The sequence below is a fragment of the Pseudonaja textilis genome, chromosome 7 (assembly GCF_049901715.1).
Source record: "Pseudonaja textilis isolate UNSWEBS1 chromosome 7, rPseTex1.2, whole genome shotgun sequence".
NCBI classification, from domain to species: Eukaryota; Metazoa; Chordata; class Lepidosauria; order Squamata; family Elapidae; genus Pseudonaja; species Pseudonaja textilis.
In genome coordinates, this window is record NC_141996.1 from 516,687 (window position 1) to 537,238 (window position 20,552).

Below are 20,552 nucleotides of genomic sequence, written 5' to 3' on the forward strand. Positions count from 1 at the left end.
CAGGCTGGCCTCCCTCCCGGGGAATCTGGGCTCTTTGGCGTGGGACGTTCTCCTGGCTAGTGGCGGAGAGTTCCACCGGCCGAGAAGGTAGGAGCCTCGCCTAGGAAAACACCCCTGGGCCCCCCCTTCAGAGAAAAGAAAGGCCTCCTCCCCTGGCTGGGCAGCTGTCCCAGAAAGACACCACACGGCCGACCTTATTAAAATAGTCTACATGCTTTATTAGATTCAAAACAGTTTTACGAAAGCAGCTGGCCGGCCCCAGGAGCTGCCCCCCTTCGGTGCCTGGGCAGCCCCTCCGCAGCCTTGCTGGCCAGGCGGCCGCCTTCCTCCTTGCCCTGAGACCCAGCGAGACGGGCTCCTGTGTGGCCACTCCGGCCGGTCCAGGACGCAGCCAGGAGCCTGAGGCATCGCCCTCCTGTACTCGGCTGCACAGGGCAGCCACGAAGCTTTGGTTCCACTCCCGGGGGAAGGCCGCAGTAGTCCAGGGGCGCCTCTTGGGGTTCCCCTGCCCTGGCCGCATGGAGGGCAGCAGCAGGCAGAAGGGGGGCAGCGGGTGCAAGCCATGCGCAGCCAAGCAGGGCCCTCTGGCCCCAGGAGGCCCCCCCAGCAAGAGTGTCTCTGTCACTCCGTCCAGGCGTTCCGGCGGAGGGCAGCCACGGGCGGCTTGCCCGGTCCTTCCGTGTCCTCCGGCTACTTCCGTGGCTTCTTAAAGATCTTTAGGGGGAACTTCTTCTTGCCGGGGCCCGAGTCCGTCTCCTCGCCGGTGGAGCCACTGTCCTCCTCTCCCGCCGTCTTCTTGGCCGCCAGGTGGGGGATGCGGCTGTTCGCCTTGCCAGGCAGGAGGGAGAGGGCGGTGCGGCCGTTGGCAGGCGGTGAGGGGGTGTCGGGCTCCGTGGAGCTGGGGCTGTGTGACCGAGAGGAGTCCCCCGAACGGGCCCCCGACGGCCCCAGCTCCCCCAGGCTGGCCGCCTTCTCCAGCCCCCCGTGGTGGTGGTTGAAGGGGGGCACCTTCTTCATCGTCAGCGGGCTCTCCAACTCGGCGGGCTCCGGTTGGTGCGGATGTTCCTCAGCCGGCTTGTGCAGCAGGGCGGGGCGCAGCTTGGGTGCGGAAATGGCTGCCCGCTGGAGGTCGCCCAGGTGCGGGATGGAGGAGTCCGAGTCCGAGTGGGCCAGGTCCCTGGGGGGGGGGGGGGAGATGAGAAGACGTGAGTCTGGGAGCCTGGAAGCACTGGAACCCATGCAGCCGCTGCCCTCAGCGCGGCCCCCTCCCCAATTCCTTCACACACAAGCAGCTGCCTTCCGGTGCCCCTCCCCAATTCCTTCCCAGACCGAACCCAGGGAAGGCCGGCAAGGAGTTTTCCTCCAGGCACCCCCCAGACCCCCCCTCCCCCAAGTAGGCTGATGCACAGAGGCGGCTGCAAGCAGGTGGGTGGGGGCTGGCTCCCTTTCTCCCACCTGGGTGACATGGGGGGGCTGGAATCCAAATCCCACCACAACAGTCCTGGGGGAGGAGTCTGGGCGGGAGGGGCTCGGCCTCCTCCCAAGGGGGCGGGGGAAAATCCCAGGCTGGAGTACATCTGCCTGTAGGCCGATGGCAGAGACCCCTGCAGTCCCTTGCAGGCCCCTCTGAGCCCACCTGGAGATACTCCGGAAGGGCCTCACTCTCAAATGGAGAGTACTGGGCGGGAAGGGGGGCATATAAGTCTAAGGGCGACTGTGGCCCCCCCCAGGCAGCCGCCCCAGGCGAGGGGCCGAGCAGCCTCAGCAGAAGCCGGGCCACGCAGACCGGCGGACCCGAGCCGTCCGCAGCGCTTCGAGCACAGCAAACGCAGCCACACTCCATCCCGGGGTCGAGAGAGCTCACGGTGCGGTTAGTGGGGTTCACGGGGAGACACGGCAGGCACCACACCCCGTGCAGCGGCTGCCAGCGGAGGTTAGGGGAGGGAGCAGGTGCCACGGCCGAGCAGACAGGACGGTACCCCGAGCTCTCGGTCTGGCCGTGGGTCCCCGAGGTGACGTCGGGAGGGGGCAGGTTGGGCAGGGCATCCATCTGCAGGATGTAGGAGGAGGTGGTGTGGTGGTACAGGATGGGCAGCCCGTGGCAAGTGGGGGCGGAGGGCGCGCCATGGCCGGCCGAGGAAGAGGAGTACGGTGGAGCGGTTGGGACGTCGATGCTGCCACCGCTGCTGCCACCGCTGCTGCCACCGGTGAGGCTGGGCATTCGGCGCAGAGTGACCCGGCCGGGCAGGTAATGCACCAGCGGTCCCGATTCCCCCTGGCTGGGGGCCTGCTGGTGACTCTCTACCAACCTCTGCGATCCCAAGGAATGCTGGGGGTCCATCAGGCGCTGGCGAATGACGCTGCTGGGCAAGGCGGGAGCTGGCAGGAGAGAAGGGAAGAAGGGCCGGTCCGGGAGGGGGAGAGGCTGCACGGACGGCGCTTGCCCACCAGGCCGCTCCCTTCCCTTCCCCCTTGCCTGGAGGGAGGGAGGATGAGGGTGGGGTGGGGGGCAGAGGCCGTCCTACTCCCCCGAGTCCCCCCATTTCTTCTCCCACTCCCCGTGGTGCAGACAGCCAGGGAGAGCTTTTCCGCAGTGCAGCTGAACCCGAACCCAAGGCAGAGTGGCTGCCCCCGGACTGCCCACCACCCGCCGGCCCCAGCCGACCCACGGTGCCCAGGGAGGTGCCCACGACCACTGGCTGGGCCCCAAGGGGCATGCAAATGGGGCGCGAGGGGTTGCCCGGAGCACAAAAGACACGAGGAAGAATCAGGCCCTGCTGGGAAGCGAAGAGCCAGGGAGCAGCCGCTTGGGAGGACCATCCCCCCCCTTCAGAGCGCCCCTCCCAGCCTGTCTCGGGGAGGGGGAGGCAGAGTCTGGGGCCCCTCCTGCACCTCTTCCCTGGATGGGGACAATTGTGCTGGCAAGGAAGACCCCTCTGCAGGGGGACCGCGAAGGAGGGCCTTCTCCGTGGTGGCTCCCTCCCTGTGGGACATCATCCGCCCCCCCGACCCTCTTCCACAGGGCACTGAGAAAACCCGCTCCTGCCAGCAGGCCTGGGGCAGTGGTGGCACTCGACCGGTTTGCCCTGGTTCTGCCGAGCCGGTAGCGCCGATGAGCAGCGGGGACCAAACTGGTTTCTCTCCACTGCTCTGGTCTTGGGCTCACCTGGATTCCCTGCTTTGGAAGCGCAGCCGCTTTGCGCGGCACAGCCGAGTGCGGCACGGCAGCTGCAGAAGCCGCAGGGAGAGTTCAGGGAGGAGGTGAGTTGGAAGGCCTCTGCACTTGCACAAAGTGCGCATTTGGTGCGCGCACACACACCCAAACCGTGTGCAAAGTGCGCCCAGCAAGCCACGCCCACCGAACCGGTGGTAAAAACCTTAAACTCCCACCACTGGCCTGGGGACCTCCGAGTGGGGGATTCTGGGAGTTGAAGTCCAGAAGTCTTAAAGCTGCCAGGGCTCTCCAACCTTGGCCCCTTTTAAGACTTCTGGACTTCAACTCCGCCAGCCTTGCTGAAGTCCGCCAGCCCCCCGCCCCCCACGCTCTAAAGGCCAGAAATGCAGGAGGGGCTGGGTGGGCCCCCTTTCTCGCCCTGCCCCCCAATCCCGCGGTTCTTTGCTCTGACGGGCACCGCCCTCTGGAAGGGGTTAGCCGAGAGAGGCAGCAGAGGGGTGAGGATTAGCCGCTGGGCTGGAAAGGAGAAGCGCCCAGACCGGGGGTCCTGGGGGCGGCGGGGTTTAGTCCGGGGGTGAAAGTGAATCCAAGAGAAGGCGCCTCAAACCGGGGTCCTTGCAGAAGGCCTGGTCCTCCAAGCAGGGGGCGGAGCGGTCGCTGGACTGGCGCCCCAAAAGCAGGGCCACGTCTGGCGTTGGCAGGGAGAGAGAGAGCGTCACCCCCATGGGGCCTCTGCGGGGGACCCCGGGGCCGGCCTGACCCCCCCCCAGCCCGGACCCTTCCCTCCGGCCCCACCCCCCCCAGGGGAGACCCAAAGGGGGAAGGATGACCAGCCTCACCTGTACCCCAAGACACCCCCCTCTGTGACCCCTCAAGCCTGGGGGCACCTCCGCTGCTTTGCTCACATAGGGCAGCTAGTCCTTGGCTTACAACCATTCATCCAGGGACTGTGCCAAGTTACCACTTCACTAAGTGACTTATGACCATTTTTCACCCTTACAACTGCCGCTGCCTCCCCCAGGACATGGGATCAAAATTTGGCCCCTTGGCAAGCGACTCATTTTTAAGACGGTCGCAGGGATCCCCTTTTGCGACCACCTGATGAGCAAAGTCGGCGGGGAAGCCGGGTTCGCTCAACAGCCGTAAGACTTAGTCGAACAAAGTCAACGATTCACTTAGTGACGGAGGCAACAACGGCCATCCAACGGGTCACAACCCGCTTGAGAACGGTCTCGCTTAGACGTCCTGGGCTCAGCCCCCTGGTTGTAATTTGAGGACCCCCTGCGCCCTTCCTGGAGCCGCCTCCCTTGAAGATAGGGGAGGGGTGTGTGGGGGAGGAGGGGGAGGGTCGGGGGTCCGGGGCCCTCCCCCACTCACACTGCATGGAGACGGGGGAGACCATCTCCTCGTCCAGGTCGTCCAGGTCGTCCGTCATGATGAAGTGGGAGGGGTTGGGGCGCGGGGGGGGCCCCCCCCATCCAGCTGGGGTCGATGTTGAGGGCCGAGACCAGCGTGGGGATCCCAGGGTTGCTGACGATCTGGAAGCCGCAGAGCAGCTCGATCTGCTGCCAGCGGTGCAGCCGCTCCCGCAAGGCGGCCGTCACCTCGCTCAGCGCCTGCCTGCAGGGGGGACGGGGGAGAGTGAGAGGGGGGGTGGGGGGGTCAGCGCAACCCTCTGCCCCGCCCCCCAGGCAACCCCACAGCTAGTCCTCCACTTGCAACCCTTCGAAGTTACAACGGCACTGCAGAAAAAAGGGAGGTAGGAGGCGTCCTCACACTTACGACCGCTGCACTGTACCCTGGTCAGTGATCCCAAGGGGCAACCGACCTGTATTTATGATGGTTACGTGGTCATAAAGTCGGGCAAAACTCACTTAACAACCATCTCACCCAGCGACAGAAAGTTTGGGGCTCCGTTGTGGCCGTAAGTGGAGGACCTCCGGCATTTATGACTGTTGCCGCCTTCCGGGGTCCCATAGATGCCCCCTCCTCCCCAGAGACCTCCCCAGCTGCTTCCGACAGGCCAAGTCGATGGGTGGAAGCCGGATTCACTTAACGACCACGTCACTCACTTAAACCATTGCAGTGATTCGCTCAGTAACTATAGCAAACTATGTAAAATCAGGCAGGACTCACTGAACGACCGTCCTGCTTTGCAATGGAAATTTGGGTCCCAACTGCGGGTGAAGGTCCAGGGCTACCCATCCCGGAGGGGCCCCTCTATGCAGCCTCAAGCGGCCTAGCTGAAATCGAGGTGGGGGAGGGGAGGCCCTCCCCACCAGCCCCCCCACCCAAAGCATCGCTGCCGCCTTGTGGGCCAACGCCTGGGTGGAGACGGGGGGGGTCTCCCCCACTGGACAGAGGACGCCCCCTGCACCCCAAAGGCTGCTGGGGGGGGGCAGGCACCGACTCACTTGGCGGTCAGGATCTTGTGGTCCACGTCGTCCAGGGAGGAGCTGTGGGCCACGTGGAAGGTGCCAAAGAGGGTGTTGCGCTTCTTCTTGATCTTTTCGGCCTGGGGGGGGAGCGAGAGGCGGTTGGGCAACACTCGGGGGGGGGCAGCAAGACGGGCCCCCCAACCCTCAATCGACTGGCTGCAGCTTGGTCTGCTGGGAACTTCCGTCAATCAACCAACCAACCAACCAATCAGAATAGAGCTGAGAGGGACCTTGAAAGGTCTTCTAGTCCAGGATCGGCAACCTTAAGCATTCAAAGAGCCACAAAAGATCCTAACTGGAAGCCCCCCCACTTTCCCCCCCCCCTTCAATCCTGGAGCCACAGGAAGTCCGGTTCCCCCACCATAGAGTCTCCTCCTAGCACAGCCTCCTTTTTCCTCTCCCTGTCCTAACCGAAAGCCCCATCAACTGTGGAGCCAGCCAGTGACCGGGAGCCGGAGCAGAGGGAGGACAGAGACCCAGGCGGCTCTAGAGCCACGGGTTGCTGACCCCTGTTCTACTCCAACCTCTTGCTCAAGCAGGAGGCCTCTACCATTCCTGACCAGCAGCTGTCCAGTCTCTTCTTAAAAACCGCTAGAGATGGAGGAGCGCCCACAACTTCCAGTGGCCGGCTGTTCCACTGGCTAATTGCCCTCCCTGTTCAGGAAGTTCCTCCTTGGTTCCAGGTTGCTTCTCTCCATTTCCACCCGTTGCTTCCAGTCCTGCCGCCTTCTGGGGCTCTGGAGAAGAGCTTGACTGCCTCTTCTTTGGGGCAGCCCCTCAAATGCTGGAAGGCGGCTCTCAAGTCACCCCCCCCCCGTCCTTCTTTTCTCTCGACTGGCCACCCCCGGTTCCTGCAACCCCCCCCCCCGCTATCTGAAGGACCCTCTTTTCCCAGTCCTCTCCACCCGACCCACCAGAGCAGGGAGGCAGGGGACGATGGGTGGGGGGGCTTCACTGAACGACGAATACACCAAAGTCATTCTGGTCTCGCTTGTGGCTGTACGTTGAGGGCAGCTGCCCACCGAGTATCACGTCAGGGCCTGTTGCCCAGGTTGGAAGGCCCCCTCCCTGCTGCATGCCCCCCGGCACTCACCCCCTCCTTGGCCAGGAGCAGCTGCTTCTCCGCGTTCTGCTTCTTGACGTTGTAGTACTGCACCTCCACCTCGTGCGTCAGCTGCAGCCACTTCTGGAGGGCCCCGGGGGCCGCCCAGCTGCTGTGCGACTCCAGCTCCTTCTCGGCATTACGGAGGGCCATGCGCACCTGGGAGGAGGAGGGGGGGCGGGAGAGACAGCACCGGGGCCCCTTCAGAAGGCAGAGCGCGCACACCCACCACACCCGGGGCCACACGGACGCTACGGGGCCTCACAATGTGGGAAGACGAGAGCCCAAGGCAGGCCAAGGACCCCGGACTGGAAGTGGGGGGCTCAGGCCCCAGGAGGAGGGGGGCACGACTGTAGCTCAGGGTTGAACTGTGGGGTCCTTGGAGCTCTCGGGGAGGGGGGAGGTCCACCACTGTGGGGTCCCTGGTGGTCTCTAAGCTGGGTTCTTTTTGTGCAGATGTTTCGTGACCCAACTAGGGAACATGATCAGGGAGGAGGAGGAAGACTGTGGGGTCTGTGCTCGGTGCTTTTCTTGCAGACGTTTCATGACCCAAATAGGTAACCTCATCCATGCTAGAAGGGGAGGGGTCTGCAGGGAGGAGGGCCACCGTGGGGTCCTTGCTGCTCTCTGAGCCGGGGGGTTTCGGGCAGGTGTTTCTGCATCCAACCAGGCGGCCCCATCAGGGCTCAGCCGTGTCACCAAAGGCCTGCCGGAGTGCACCAAGCCCCCCGCCCCCCATAGCCCAGGTGCCCGGTGGGGGCCACACACACCCCCCGGCCTACCTGCTCCAGCTCCTGCTCTGCGTACTTCTGCCGGCTGAGCTCGTTCTCGGTGCCCTCGCGCAGCTCCCGGAGCCGGTGGGCCTCTTGCTTGGCGATGCTGATCTCATCCTGCAGCCGCTTCTCCAGGGAGACCTTCTCCACCTCCACCGAGCGGTGCTCCTCCTGCGCCTTCTGCAGCCTGAGGGGGAGACCCGTGTGTGTGTGTGTGGGGGGGTGACGCATGGGGGGGGCGGCAGGCCCTCCCAGCGGGCTCTGGAGGGAAGGGACGGAGGACCGAAACCCATCAGGAGGGGCCCAGGAGGAGAGCCAGGGGAGCATCCCGAGAGCCTGGGCCACGGAGGAAGCTGGGCGGGGTGGGAATCCCATGGGGGGCCTTCAGAAGGAAGGAAGGAAGGAGGGAGGGAAGGAGGGAGGGAAGGAAAGAGGGAGGGAAGGAAAGAAGGGAAAAAAAGAGAAGGAAGGGAAAGAAAGGGAGGAAAGAAGGAAAGAGAGGGGGAAGGAAGGAAAAGAAGAGGGAAGGAAGGAAGGTTAGGGAGGAAGGAAGGAAAGAAGGAAGGAAAAGAAGAGGGAGGGAAGGAAAGAAGGAAGGAAGGTTAGGGAGGAGGAAGGGAGGGAGGAAGGAAGAAAGGAAGAAATGAAAGAAGGAAGGAAGGAAACAGGGAAAGGAAAGAAGGAAAAGAAAGAAGAGAAAGGGAAGGAAGGAAGGAAGGAAGGTAGGAAGGAAGGAAGGAAGGAAGGAAGGGAAGGGAAGGGAAGGAATGAAAGAAGGAAGGAAGGAAAGGGGAAAAGAAGAGGGAAGGAAGGGTGGGGATCGGCCTCTGTCGAGGGTTCCAGCTGGGCGGAGGGAGGGAGGGAGGGACCGGCCCACCCGCCCACCTTTCCTGGAGGTCGTGGAGGCTCTGCTCCGCCCGGTGGAGGCCCTCCAGGTCCTTCATCATCTTCTTCATGTGCTCCTTGGAGTAGCGGTTCTGGATGTAGGCAAACCAGCAGCCGCCCACGCCAATCACGATGGACACCACCAGCATGAAGTCCTTCAGGTGGTTGTGGCGGGTCACTGGGGAAGCCGAAGGGGAGAGCGTCAGCAAGGAGCCCCCTGCCCCCCAGCTCCCCTGGCCTCCTCCCCCGGCCGGCTTGGATCCGATCTGGAGGCCAAGCGCCCACTGGCTCCGGATTCCAGGGGAGGGGAGGGCAGGGGAGGGGGTCTCAGCTGGCTTCCAACGCAGAGGTCTGGGTGGCACCAGACGCAGCCACCAGCTTGCCTCTTCATGGCGGTGAAGACTCCAAGTTCTAGTCTCTTCTAGAATTTTTGATCAAATGGCTTTATAGCTTTTTTTTTTTCCATCTTCAATTATTCTGATTTTCAAGCTTATCACTTACGTTGTAGGCCACACAGAGTCCCCCTCCGAGGGAGGTGGGCGCTTGAGAAACAGGAAGTGGGAATAAACTGCCTGTGGATACCCACGTGCTTCGCTGCGAGAACTACGTGGTGGGGCTTAGTTTGGGGGAAGGAAAATAAGAGGGAAAAAATCTGCCTCTGCCTACCAGCCTCCATTGGTATTTATCTGGCTAGGGTCCTGTCAGCGTGTGAGAGAGTGGAGGGCTGTTTGGAAACTGAAAGAGTATTTGCTGTTTGAACAAGAAGGAGACAGCAAGGAGTCTGGGTGTGACTTAGCTCAACTGTTCTGTACTAAAGCTGCTTGGTGCTCTGAAACTAAACTCTTCTGCTTGTGTTTTGCCTTTGGAAGAGATTTCTTTCCAAGTGGGGAGGGGGAGTAAAACTCCTTAGCATCAGAGCGTGTTAATAATAATAATAATAATAATATAGGAAATACTCTTAATGCTCCGATGGTCATTTTGAAAAATCCTTTCTTAGGGAGCTCCTGGAAGCCAAGAGAAACATACGGGCCAAATGTCAAGTTCTGGAGATTTTGTGATGATGCGTGATGGGTATTTCACTTCTATATAGCTGCGTACGTTTGACTTATCATGAAGGGTTTTGACCCTTCTGTCCAAACCCTTCGTAATTTTCGGAAGCTGTCAGAACCCCTCCTGATCTGGCCCACTGGGGCTTGGCTGTGACCCCTAAGCCATCGTCAGAGACGCAGCTCCGTGGGTGAATTTTCAGGGCCGGCCCTTTGGGATTTGGAGAATTACTCAAAAGCCCAGTCACAACTAGCGACCGCAACTCGAGAGGTCGTCTAGTCAGAAAGCCTCATAGGGGTCACCCAGGAAGAACTATCTCCGTGAGGGATGGACGGCAAATACGTTTAATAAATCAACTTACAGCCACCTGTCTGGAAGGAGCCAAACGTGCAGTTTACAGAGACTGAGAATGTTTTCAGTTTGCAACTAGATATAATCTATGCGCACAGAAAGGAAGGAGAAATTCTCCTCAAAAAGAAAGGGCCTATTGTTCCTTCAGCAACAGGTAGCAACAATCAACCTTTGTACCAAGTATTAGGGAATTATTTGTTCTTCATTCGGCCTTGTTATTCTTAATGAAGCAGGATAATTGCCTTCCTTCCACCGAATTGGCTGGCATGAACCGAATAAGAAAACGGTAGAAAAATAGAAATGTCTCCTTAGTTCTAGGTTGCTCCTCTCCATGATTAGTTTCCCTCCCTTGTTCTGTCTCAAGCCTTTCGTAGAACCCCAAGGCTGGAAGGGACCTTAGAGGCCTTCTAGTCCAACCCCCGCCCAAGGCAGGAGACCTCCAGGGAGGGAGGGAAGCTGCTTGGCCCATTCCTCGTCCTCACCCTCGTTCCAGGTAGGAACCCCCCCTCCTCCTCCCGACCTGCTGCTGCTTGTTCCCCTGTTGTGAAACACACACCCAATAGGAAAGAAGGTTTTCCCCGAGGCCGCAGAGCCCTCCGCCGGCCAGCTTGCTCCAACCAGTTTCGACTCCTCCGCACAATGGAGCCGCCTCCGTCCAAGGCAAGCTCAGCCGCGGGAGATGGGCGCCTCCCTTCCTAGGGCTGCTCTGGCCTGGAGGAACCGGCTCCCGCTGGCCTCCCTTGAAGGAGCACCGGGAGGAGAGCTGCTCCCCCAGGATGGGCCTCGGGGAGGGTTGCTCTGCTCTGCTGGAGTTGCCCAAGGCCCTTGGGAGCCGGCACATCATCCCATTACACAGGGAGTCCTCGACTTATGACCGCAAGGGAGCCCAGCCTTTCGGTTGCTAAGCCAGGCCCTTGTTAATACACGAGTACCTTCCTTCTCTCTCGCCACAGAGTTCAGACAAAGTCATCACTGGAGACTTTCAAGAAGCAACTGCCCTTGGTCAGAAATGGTGTAGGACAATGGTTTTGGGGGGGGGCTCCTGTGCCAAAAATGTGTGCGTGCAAGGCAATGCACCCCTCCCTACCTGCACTGTGCCTTACAGCTGATTTTCGGCCGGTTTGAGGCCTTTTTAAGCCTCCCAGAGGCTTGAAAAAGGCCTCTGCAGGCTTTGCAGGCTGAATAATAGGCCCATTTCGTCACTTCTGGTAATTTCCGGAAATACAGGAAGTGACAAAACGGGCCTATTATTGGGCCTGCCAAAGCCTGCAGGGACCTTTTTCAAGCCTCTGGGAGGCCGAAAAGGCCTCAAACCAGCCGAAAATCAGCTGTGAGGCAACGCACATGCGCAGTGAGGTAAATTTGCCTGCGGCTCGCGTGTCGGCACAAATGGCTCTGCGTGACACCTATGGCACGCATGCCATAGGTTCGTCATCATGGGTGTAGGGTCTCCCACTTGGGTGGGGTTGAACTAGATGACCTACAAGTTCTCTTCCAACTCTGGTTATCCGTTATCAGTTAAAGTCATTAAGTGAATCCGGCTTCCCAGCTGAGGTTGCTTGCCAGAAGGTCACAAAAGGCGACATGACTCCAGAGAATGGGCCGGCAGCCAAGCGCCTGAATCCTGATCACGTGACCGGGGTCTTCCTTCTCTCAAGGAATTGTTGGTGTAGATATGAGCAACGGGCCCTTTAAGGGGTTTGGACTTCAACTCCCAGATTCCCCCAGGCTGGCTGGGGGAATTCTGGGAGTTGAAGTCCGCAGGTCTGAAAGGGGCCCCCATGTTGAGAAACACGGCAAATAAAACATAAAACAAAAAAGAAAGGAATCTACCCGTATTTTTACCCAGTTTGTAAAAGCAGTGAAGGACTCCGAAGCCATTATATACACAACCCCACAAGGAGAAAAATCTCTCAGCATCAGAAGAACAAACAGAGGCCCTCTAATAATCCCATTGAAGGGTTCTCTGTCCTTCCCCTAACCCAGGGGTCTCCAACCTTGGCCCCTGGAAGCCTGGAGGACTTCCACTCCCAGAATTCCCCAGCCAGCTTTGCTTGTATAGTTTGTATAGCTTTGCTGGCTGAGGAATTCTGGGGGTGGAAGTCCTCCAGGCTTCCAGGGGCCAAGGTTGGAGACCCCTGCTCTGAGCTATTCCTTTCAATCTGCAAACGCCCACTACCACAGCAAAAGACTCAGAGTTACGCCTGGAAGCACCAAATAGGCAGCGGAGGAGTTCAAAGGGGCTGCACTGCCCGTCCTTTTCCCAAAAACCATAAAGAAGAAACTCCCACTTAGCCAGCCCTGTTTACTTCCCTACTGCTGATAAAATAGAAACACACACGCACATACAGCCCAAACGTGGGTCCCAACGCAAAGGCAGACCCTGACACTGGGAAACAAAAAAACGATTTATGCTCCTAAACGAAAGAAATCGTTTTGGAAGACGGGACTTTGCTCTTTTCTTTTTAAATGGATTTCATCACTCGGAAACCTGACAGGAGTGAGAGTCCAGTGTTCCCTCATCCCCTACACACACACACACACACACACACAGACACGGGGCTGGTGGTGTCACTCACAGAGAGGCGGGCCAAAGAGCACCGTGTCCAGAGCTTTCAGCTGCAGCTTCTGCCGGTGGCTCCGGTCGGTCATCTTCAGCAGCGTCCCCGTCATGGTGGCGTTGGTGATCGCCAGCCTGCAAGGAAGCACGTTAGACGAGTTGGGCGCCCGGGGAAGAGGGAAGGGCCAGCCTGGAACAAGGGGGCGCCTCTCTTCCCCTACACAGAAGCTGCTCAGAAGGACCCTGGAGCTCTGGCTTCAAGGGTGGCGACGGAGACGCTCCCTTAGGAAGCTCGGAGGCTTCCTCAGCTAGGGGACCTCATCAGTTCTGCGGTGTTGAAAGGTGTTAAGATTTTCTTTTTTAAAAAAATCCATCCATCCAAGCGCTCTTTTATTATGGGATAATGCCAGATAGAAAAAAGTTTCCTTTACTTTGATATTCACATGTATTTGCTTTTGGTATTTATACATACTTAGTATTGTTGCTGCACTAAAGCAGGGGTCTCCAACCTGGGCCGCTTTAAGACTCGTGGACTTCAACTCCCAGAATTCGTCAGCCAGCAATTCTGGGAGTTGAAGTGCACAAGTCTTAAAGTGGCCAAGGTTGGAGACCCCTGACTTAGATGGCCCTTCTGGTCTCTCCCAACTCTATCATTCCTGACTGGCTGGGGAATTCTGGGATTTGAAGTCCACCAGTCTTAAAGTGGCCAAGGTCGGAGACCCCTGACTTAGATGGCCCTTCTGGTCTCTCCCAACTCTATCATTCCTGGCTGGCTGGGGAATTCTGGGAGTTGAAGTCCACAAGTCTCAAAGTGGCCCAGGTTGGAGACCCCTGACTTAGATGACCCCTCTGGTCTCTTCCAACTCTATCATTCCTGGCTGGCTGGGGAATTCTGGGAGTTGAAGTCCACAAGTCTCAAAGTGGCCCAGGTTGGAGACCCCTGACTTAGATGGCCCTTCTGGTCTCTCCCAACTCTATCATTCCTGGCTGGCTGAGGAATTCTGGGAGTTGAAGTCCACAGGTCTCAAAATGGCCCAGGTTGGAGACCTGTGGACTAAAGGAACAGCCCTGATCTGGAAAATGAACCACAGATTTCTCTGCAAAAGGGAACCTCCTGGGCCGGCCACGGGAAAGGCCAAAGGTTCAAGCTCTGCACATGGGAAACCATGCACAAAAAACAGCCGAAAGAAAAGCCTAACGGTTGAAGGTGCTGGCCTAGAAACCAGGAGACGGGGAGTTCTAGTCCCGCCTTAGGCAGGAAAGCTGGCTGGGTGACTTTGGGCCAATCGCCAGGAGACCGGGGGGGGGGGATTTTGGGCCAGCCCCCCCTCCCAGTCCAGCCCACCTCACAGGGTTGCTGTTGTGGGAAAGTAGGAGGAAGAAGGTCCGTCGGATGTGTTGGTTGCCTTGAGCCATTTGTAAAGAAGGACAAACAGGCTGAAAAACAGCTGCTTTCCCAGGGCAGGAACCCCGCTGGATTCCACCATAAACTGCAATGTTCACGCAATTATCAGGGGTTTTTCATTCCATCGTATCGGATGCGGAGGACGTGCATCTGTGTTTTATTTTCATGGTCATAATGTACACTGACAATGGCATTTAGTTTCGTTGCACGAGGTGCAAGGACAATAAAGTAAACTACGCTAAAAAAAAATTAAATAAAGCTGGAATAAAAATAAATAAATGACATGAAACTAGCACTGGTTCGAAAAGAGAGGGGGAAAAAAAACCACGGTTGTTTTGAGAAGTAGCAGCCCCCCCCTCCCCAAACCCCCCCTCCCCCAAAGCCACAACCCCTGAACCCCTCCCCCGCTGATTCCGGGGCCACGGGGGGCTGGGTGGGGGGGCAGGCTGACCTGGGCATGGCGTGGCCCGTGAGCTGAAGCTTCCGGAAGGTCTCTTCGTACTGGGGGAGCTCCACGTAGGTGATCAGCCACTGCACGACCTCCTCCACCGTCCAGTTGTAGACTGCAAGAGGGGCGGGAGAAGCAGAGAGAGAGAGAGAGAGACACACACACACACGGAGTTCCTTCCCCTCCTGCTGAGCCCCCCGATCCTCACCGCGTTGCATCTACCGGCCATGCAAGCGTGGCTCTAACATTATCATCGATCCTGTCTCTTCCCTTCTCTTTAATCTGTCCTCCGACTGAGAGGAGGCGGATTCTTTCCTCCTCTTGCTCTGCAGGTGCCGCCAGAGCTGCTGCCCCAGAGACAAATTCCTTGGGTGCCTGGCCACACCCGGCCAAAATAACGGGCTCCGTTCAATTCACACCCGACCTGGCGGGCCATTCGGAGTCAAGGGAAGAAGGGGGGGCAAAAGTTTGCCCGGAGCCTCAGCTCACTCCCTAACACCCTTAAGGCGGCCACGGACACCCCCCACACGAGGCCCCCCAGCCAGCAGGGAGGCTCACAAGGGCACCATTGTGCCCCACGGGGGGAGTGGGGGAGATCTGCCCCCTGCCTCTTGGCCTCCTGGGGGGCTCCGCCAAGGTGGTTCTGCCCACTGGCCTGGGGTGGCCTCCATGGGGGGGGGGGTCATGCTGTGAGGGGTTGGTGGGTTAAGGGAAGAGTCTGTCTTGCCCCTGCTGTATGCTGGCATCTTCGTATCTCTGTTAATTTTAATGGCAGATATTCAACATCAATGTTGGTGATCCTGGCTGTTTTCGTGCAGACGTTTCATTAACATACTGGGAAACAGCATCACCCTAACTCCAGCACAGGAAAAGAAAAAGAAAGAAAGAAAGAAAGAAAGAAAGAAAGAAAGAAAGAAAGAAAGAAAGAAAGAAAGAAAGAAAGAAAGAAAGAAAGAAAGAAAGAAAGAAAGAAAGAAAGAAAGAAAGAGGGGGGATAAAGGAAAGGAAAGGTAAGGAAAGGAAGGAAGGAAGGAAGGAAGGAAGGAAGGAAGGAAGGAAGGAAGGAAAGAAGAAAGAAAGAAAGAAAGAAAGAAAGAAAGAAAGAAAGAAAGAAAGAAAGAAAGAAAGAAAGAAAGAAAGAAGAAAGAGAAGGAGGGAGGGGATAAAGGAAAGGAAAGGAAAGGAAAGGTAAGGAAAGGTAAGGAAAGGAAGGAAGGAAGGAAGGAAGGAAGGAAAGAAAGAAAGAAAGAAAGAAAGAAAGAAAGAAAGAAAGAAAGAAAGAAAGAAAGAAAGAAAGAAAGAAAGAGAAAGAAAGAGAAGGAGGGAGGGGATAAAGGAAAGGAAAGGAAAGGAAAGGAAAGGAGGGAGGAGATGGCCACGGCCACCTTTGGAGATCTTTTCCCAAGAGCCCTGGGGGGGCGAGGGGGGCTTGCAGGGGTCTCCCTCCCCGCCAGCATGAATTGGGGTCCCTCCACTGCTGGGCTCTGCTCCCTTCCTGGCTAGCTGTGAAAGGACGTCCAAGCACAAACTCCCTCCTGTTATTGTTTACTTCCTCAGCTGTGCTTACAAGAAACAGGGAGGAGGAGGAGGAAGGAAGGGCTGGGCGGGCGGGGGAGAGGGGGGGGAGGAGACCGGAGCTGACGGAGACCCTCCCAGTCTGGTCGCTTTCCCGGCCAGCAGAGGAAGTCCAGGGGGGCTGAAGCGCTGGGCTGATCCCAGTTTGGGGGCCGTCCAGCTATCCTCCAAAGCCCCCGAAGGCAGGACAAGAAGCAACGGATGGAGAAACTTCCTGACGGGGAGAACAATCAACCCGGGGAACTGCTTGCCACCGGAAGTTGTGGAGGTTTTCCAGAAGAGACCGGGCAGCCGTTTGTCTGAACTGGGACAGGGTGTCTCGCTTGAGCAGGGGGTTGGACTAGAAGACCTCCGAAGTCCCTGCCAACTCTCTCATTCCCTGTTTTGGAAAAGCCGGCTGCACCCCAAGGAGAGAAACGGGGAAAGGGCCCAGCAAACGACCCCCTGGCATTTCTTGCTGCTGAATCGGTGCCCGGTGCGTCCCTCCGATTCCGGCACAGGGAAATCCTTTGATCAGTTCTGTATCAGATTAGCAGTTGGAAGGGACCCCGTAGGTCATCTAGTGCAACCCCCCGCCTCACGGGGACAGAGGTAGATTCAGCAGCCCTTGGGAAGCCCAGCCATCTTGCACCCGTGCCTGGCCGTTACCACCCCTTCGCCCACCTGGGCTGTCCCCTCCAGACCCCTCCCCAGCTCAGAATCAAAGCAACAGCCGACTCTCATAACAGCCGACTCACAGCAGTTCATTTAGTGACCGTTCAAAGTTCCAACTGCCCTGAAAAAGGGACTTATGACCGTTTTTCACGCTTACGACCGTTGCAGCATCCCCTGGGTCACGTGATTTACATTCAGATGCTTAAACAACTGACTCTGATTTCTGACAGTCGCTGCAGGGCTTGAGGGAAGCCTCGGCAGCCTCGGGAGGCCAAAAAACGGGCCTTCCGGAGAGACCGGAAGTGCTGGGACAGGCCTGTTTTTCGGCCTCCAAAGGCTGCCGAGGTTTCCCTCAAGCCTCCGGGAGGGCGAAAACGGCTTCAAAGAGGCCGAAATTCAGCTGGGAGCTGCGCACCCATGCGCAGTGCGGGTAAGGAGGAGGAGGGGGTGTTGCGTGCGTATGCGCACGGGGGCATATTGCATTGTGGGTGCCGGCACACCCGCGTGCCTTCGGCCTACCTCAACAAAAAGGTTCTCAGCATCGCTGCCTTACAACAGCAGAAATTATTTGGGCTGAATCGTGGTTGTAAGTCAAGGACTATCAACACCTTTTCCCTGCAGAGCTGGGCAGAGCCTGGGAGGCCAACTGCTCGGAGGCTGCTTTGCTGACCTTGTCATGAAATAAACAAGCATTTGTGACTAATTTGGGGAGAAAAATAAGAACAAACGGAGCAGCCCCTTTCCAGGGCCACAAGTGCCCGGGTTGACTTTTACAATTGTGCAGCTCATTTAGAAGGGAAAAATCCCCGGCTCCAAAGGGAAGGCTGTGCTCCTACGTGTACACACACACACAGAGAGACACACACAGACACAGACACACACCCTCTTCCCAACCTGAGGAGGGCTTGCTCTCTTACTTTGCTTGCTCCTTCCTGCGAAGGAGGCCAGAAGGATGAATGCGGGGGGGGGGCTTTCCAGCTGTTCTGCCCCCTCCGGCACAGCTGGACGGGTGCCAGGAGGGCTTCGGCTGCTTTCCAGAGGAGGAGGAGGAGGAAGGAGCCACGAAGGAGCCGAGCATTAGCAGAAGGAGCACGTAGGTGGGGCTGCGCAGGTGAGCCGAGGGGTCACTGGTTACTCTCGCTAGAGTTGTCTGCTCCAGACAGGGGCGGGGGGCTATGGGCCAAGCTCTAGGGCTGGGCTGCTGGGCGGCCTCACCTGCCTTGGTGAGCAGGGACATTTCCCCCTCGGCCCTCCCAGGGTCCATACAAACACAGCAACACACACGGGACTCACCTTCAGGATTTAGGTACCAAGGTCCACCTCACCCAGCAAAAACTCCACCTACCACGTGGGAGCACAGAAGACCCCTCTGTCTATCCATCTATCCACCCATTATCTATCTATCTATCTATCTATCTATCTATCTATCTATCTATCTATCTATCTATCTATCTTCCACCTCATCCTTCCTTCTCTCTCTCTCTCTTTCTCTCTCTCTATCCATCCATCCACCTCATCCCTCCCTCCCTCCCTATCTATCATCCATCCTCCCACCCACCTCATCCCCTCCCTCTATTATCTATCCCTCCCTCCTTCCAGGAGCACTTTCTCTGTAACGTGCTGGGGGGGGAGCGGAGCAGCCAGCTGCCCCCAGATAAGAGGCTGCCCTAGCAGAGCCTGGCTGGCGCTTGGCCAGGGGAAGCCACCCCAGGAGAGGCGAGGGGGGCCGGCCGAGAGCAGCCGTGTCGTTATCTAAGGGAGCTCTCAGCCCCCTTAGTGTCAGCCTGACGCCCGGAGGAGGCCCGGCTCTTTGTCCCTGGAGGGCCTCCCTCCGCCTTCACCAGCGCCTGGGCACGGCGCCTGGTCTGGTCCCAGGCAGCCTGACCGGCTGGGTTGGGCAGGAAGAAAGCCACCCCAGGACTTGCCGGCTGCAAAAGGACTGACCTGTGGAATAGAAGTTCTCAGGGGTCTCCCCGAAGAGATGCTCAGAGTCCTTTGGGCATCACCCCAAATGGTGGGGAGGGGGCGGCTAATGGGTCTGCCCCCCGCCCTACGGAAAGGCCCCCCTACAGGAGAGCTCAGTGGCTGGCCCTCCTCCTCCTCCTCCTCCTCCTCCTCTGCTCCGAATGAATCTCTCGCCAGGGACCCCCTACAGCTGCGGGACAGAGCCAACCTCCGTGGCCAGAGGAAGAGAGACCCCTCAAGCCCCCTCAGTCAGAATGGTCAAGACCGTGAGGACAGTGAACCAGTGGAAGAACCGGCCTCCAGAAGTCGGGGATGCGCCAACGGCAGAGGATTTTTAAAAGATGTTGGATGGCCCTTTGTCTGAAGTGGTGCAGGGTTTCCTGCCTAGGCAGAGGGTTGGACTGGAAGACCTCCAGGGTCCCTTCCAACTCTGTTTTTCTATCCTATCCTATCCTATCCTAAGCCCCTCGCTCCTACCTACACCCCCACGCCCAGCGGCTCCTGTGCGTCCTCGTTAAGGCAGGGGGTGTCAATCCTTGGCCACTTTAAGACCCTTGGACTTCAACTCCCAGAATTCCTCAGCCAGCTATAGAGTTGGAAGTCCAGAGGTCTTAAAAGTTGCCACGGCTGGACACCCCCCCCCCCGCCACTTCAAGGCATTCCTGTGACGTCGTCCCAAGTCTCTTGGCAGGACCTCTGCACTAAGGGAGGAGACCCCAACCACCGGTCCCCGGACCGGTACGTGGATCATTTTTTACCGGGCCGCAAAGCTTGGGCACCACCATCTTGTTTCGATGGCACTTCCGGGTTTTGGGTTGGAAAGTGGCGTTTGGGTGCTCGTGCCTTAGTTTCGTCGAAGGTGGGGGGGCGGTTTCGAACGAAGAGCCGTCCCGGTGGCGGTGGAGTCCCGCGTTACTCAGGTACCGGTCCGTGGAAGAATAAATAATCGTGAAACCGGTCCCTGGTTCAAAAAAGGTTGGGGGCCACTGCACTAAGGGAGGAGACCCCCCAAAGACCCCCTGAAACACACTCGCCATTGGCACGCCCTTCCCTGTGGCCCGGCCAGCCGTGCTGCATGAAACCCCTTGCCAAACCGTTTGGGGGGGGGGGAAAAAAGAATACCGACAACCCCCGCATGCCACTGCACAGAGTTTCCAAACAAGCAATTCTGCGAGGACGAAGGGGAACAAGTCAGGCTGCCCTGCAACAGGCTCCCTCGAGGGAGGGGAGAAGCGGTCTGGAGGCGGCAGAAGCAGCCGCTGGGGAAACAGAGGAAGACGGCGGAGGAAACCAAGGCCCACGGGGGGGGCGGGGGGCCGGAGTGGAGGAAGTTGCCTCCTGCATCTCATCGGCTTGAGAGAAACTCCCTTCGTAGGAGATGACCGGCTGGGCCCGAGGGAGGGAAGGGTCAAACACGCCATCAGGCTCGAATCCACTCGTGCCCACGAGAGACCGACCTCCAGCCCACCTCGACTTCCATCGACTCTCATGTGCCGCCGATTCATTCTGACTGTGAATGGTTGAGATTCTTGGAGAGAGCCTAAACTTTAGGCAATAAAACTTCATATTCACTTGAACTGCCCGGACATCCTAATTTTCCCACGCACTTCGACATGGGTTCCTCTTTCTGCGGAGGCCAAACTGGCTCAGTGGAAGAGAAGTTTTGTAGCTCAGGGTTGAACCGGGGGGGGGGGGGGGTGGTGTCCCTTGGCAGTTTCCTTGAAGGCCCAAATTAGGTCATTGCTGGTGCCTGTATGGTGTCATAAGACACATTTACACTCCAAAGGAAACGGAAAGAGCAGAATAAATCCTTTCCCGCAGCCCATAACCAGAGAAGCAGGGATTGACACCAGACAAACAGTCCTCATCGAGGAGCGAGGAAGGTGAGACCACACCTGCACGACTGCCTATGAACAAGGTGAACCCTCATTCCGTTCTAGCACCGATGATGTTCCCCAGTTGGGTCAAGAACCAAACTCAGAGAGCACGAAGGACCCCACAGTCCTCCTCTTCCTCCTCCTCCCTACACACCCCTCCTCGCACTGATGACGTTTCCCAGTTGGGTCATGAAACGCCTGCAAGAAATCAACCAAAACTCACGAGAGCAGCAAGGACCCCACAAGCAAAGTGGGTAAGCTAAGCTCCCGTGGACCCAGGTTGCCAGAAGTCCATCA

At 58.2% G+C, this 20,552-nt stretch overlaps 1 protein-coding gene across 1 annotated transcript in view; it reads right to left on the reverse strand.

Moving 5' to 3' along the window:
- Positions 1 to 197: 197 nt before the first annotated feature.
- STIM1 (stromal interaction molecule 1) overlaps positions 198 to 20,552 on the reverse strand; it is a 61,704-nt gene continuing 41,349 nt past the window's right edge. The window contains 11 exon segments of the mRNA XM_087936865.1: positions 198 to 1,177; positions 1,980 to 2,379; positions 3,783 to 3,863; positions 4,553 to 4,634; positions 4,636 to 4,795; positions 5,590 to 5,690; positions 6,707 to 6,874; positions 7,498 to 7,675; positions 8,374 to 8,551; positions 12,351 to 12,466; positions 14,188 to 14,299. Coding sequence (XP_087792991.1) covers positions 691 to 1,177; positions 1,980 to 2,379; positions 3,783 to 3,863; positions 4,553 to 4,634; positions 4,636 to 4,795; positions 5,590 to 5,690; positions 6,707 to 6,874; positions 7,498 to 7,675; positions 8,374 to 8,551; positions 12,351 to 12,466; positions 14,188 to 14,299 — 2,063 coding nt within the window. The 3' untranslated portion in view covers positions 198 to 690.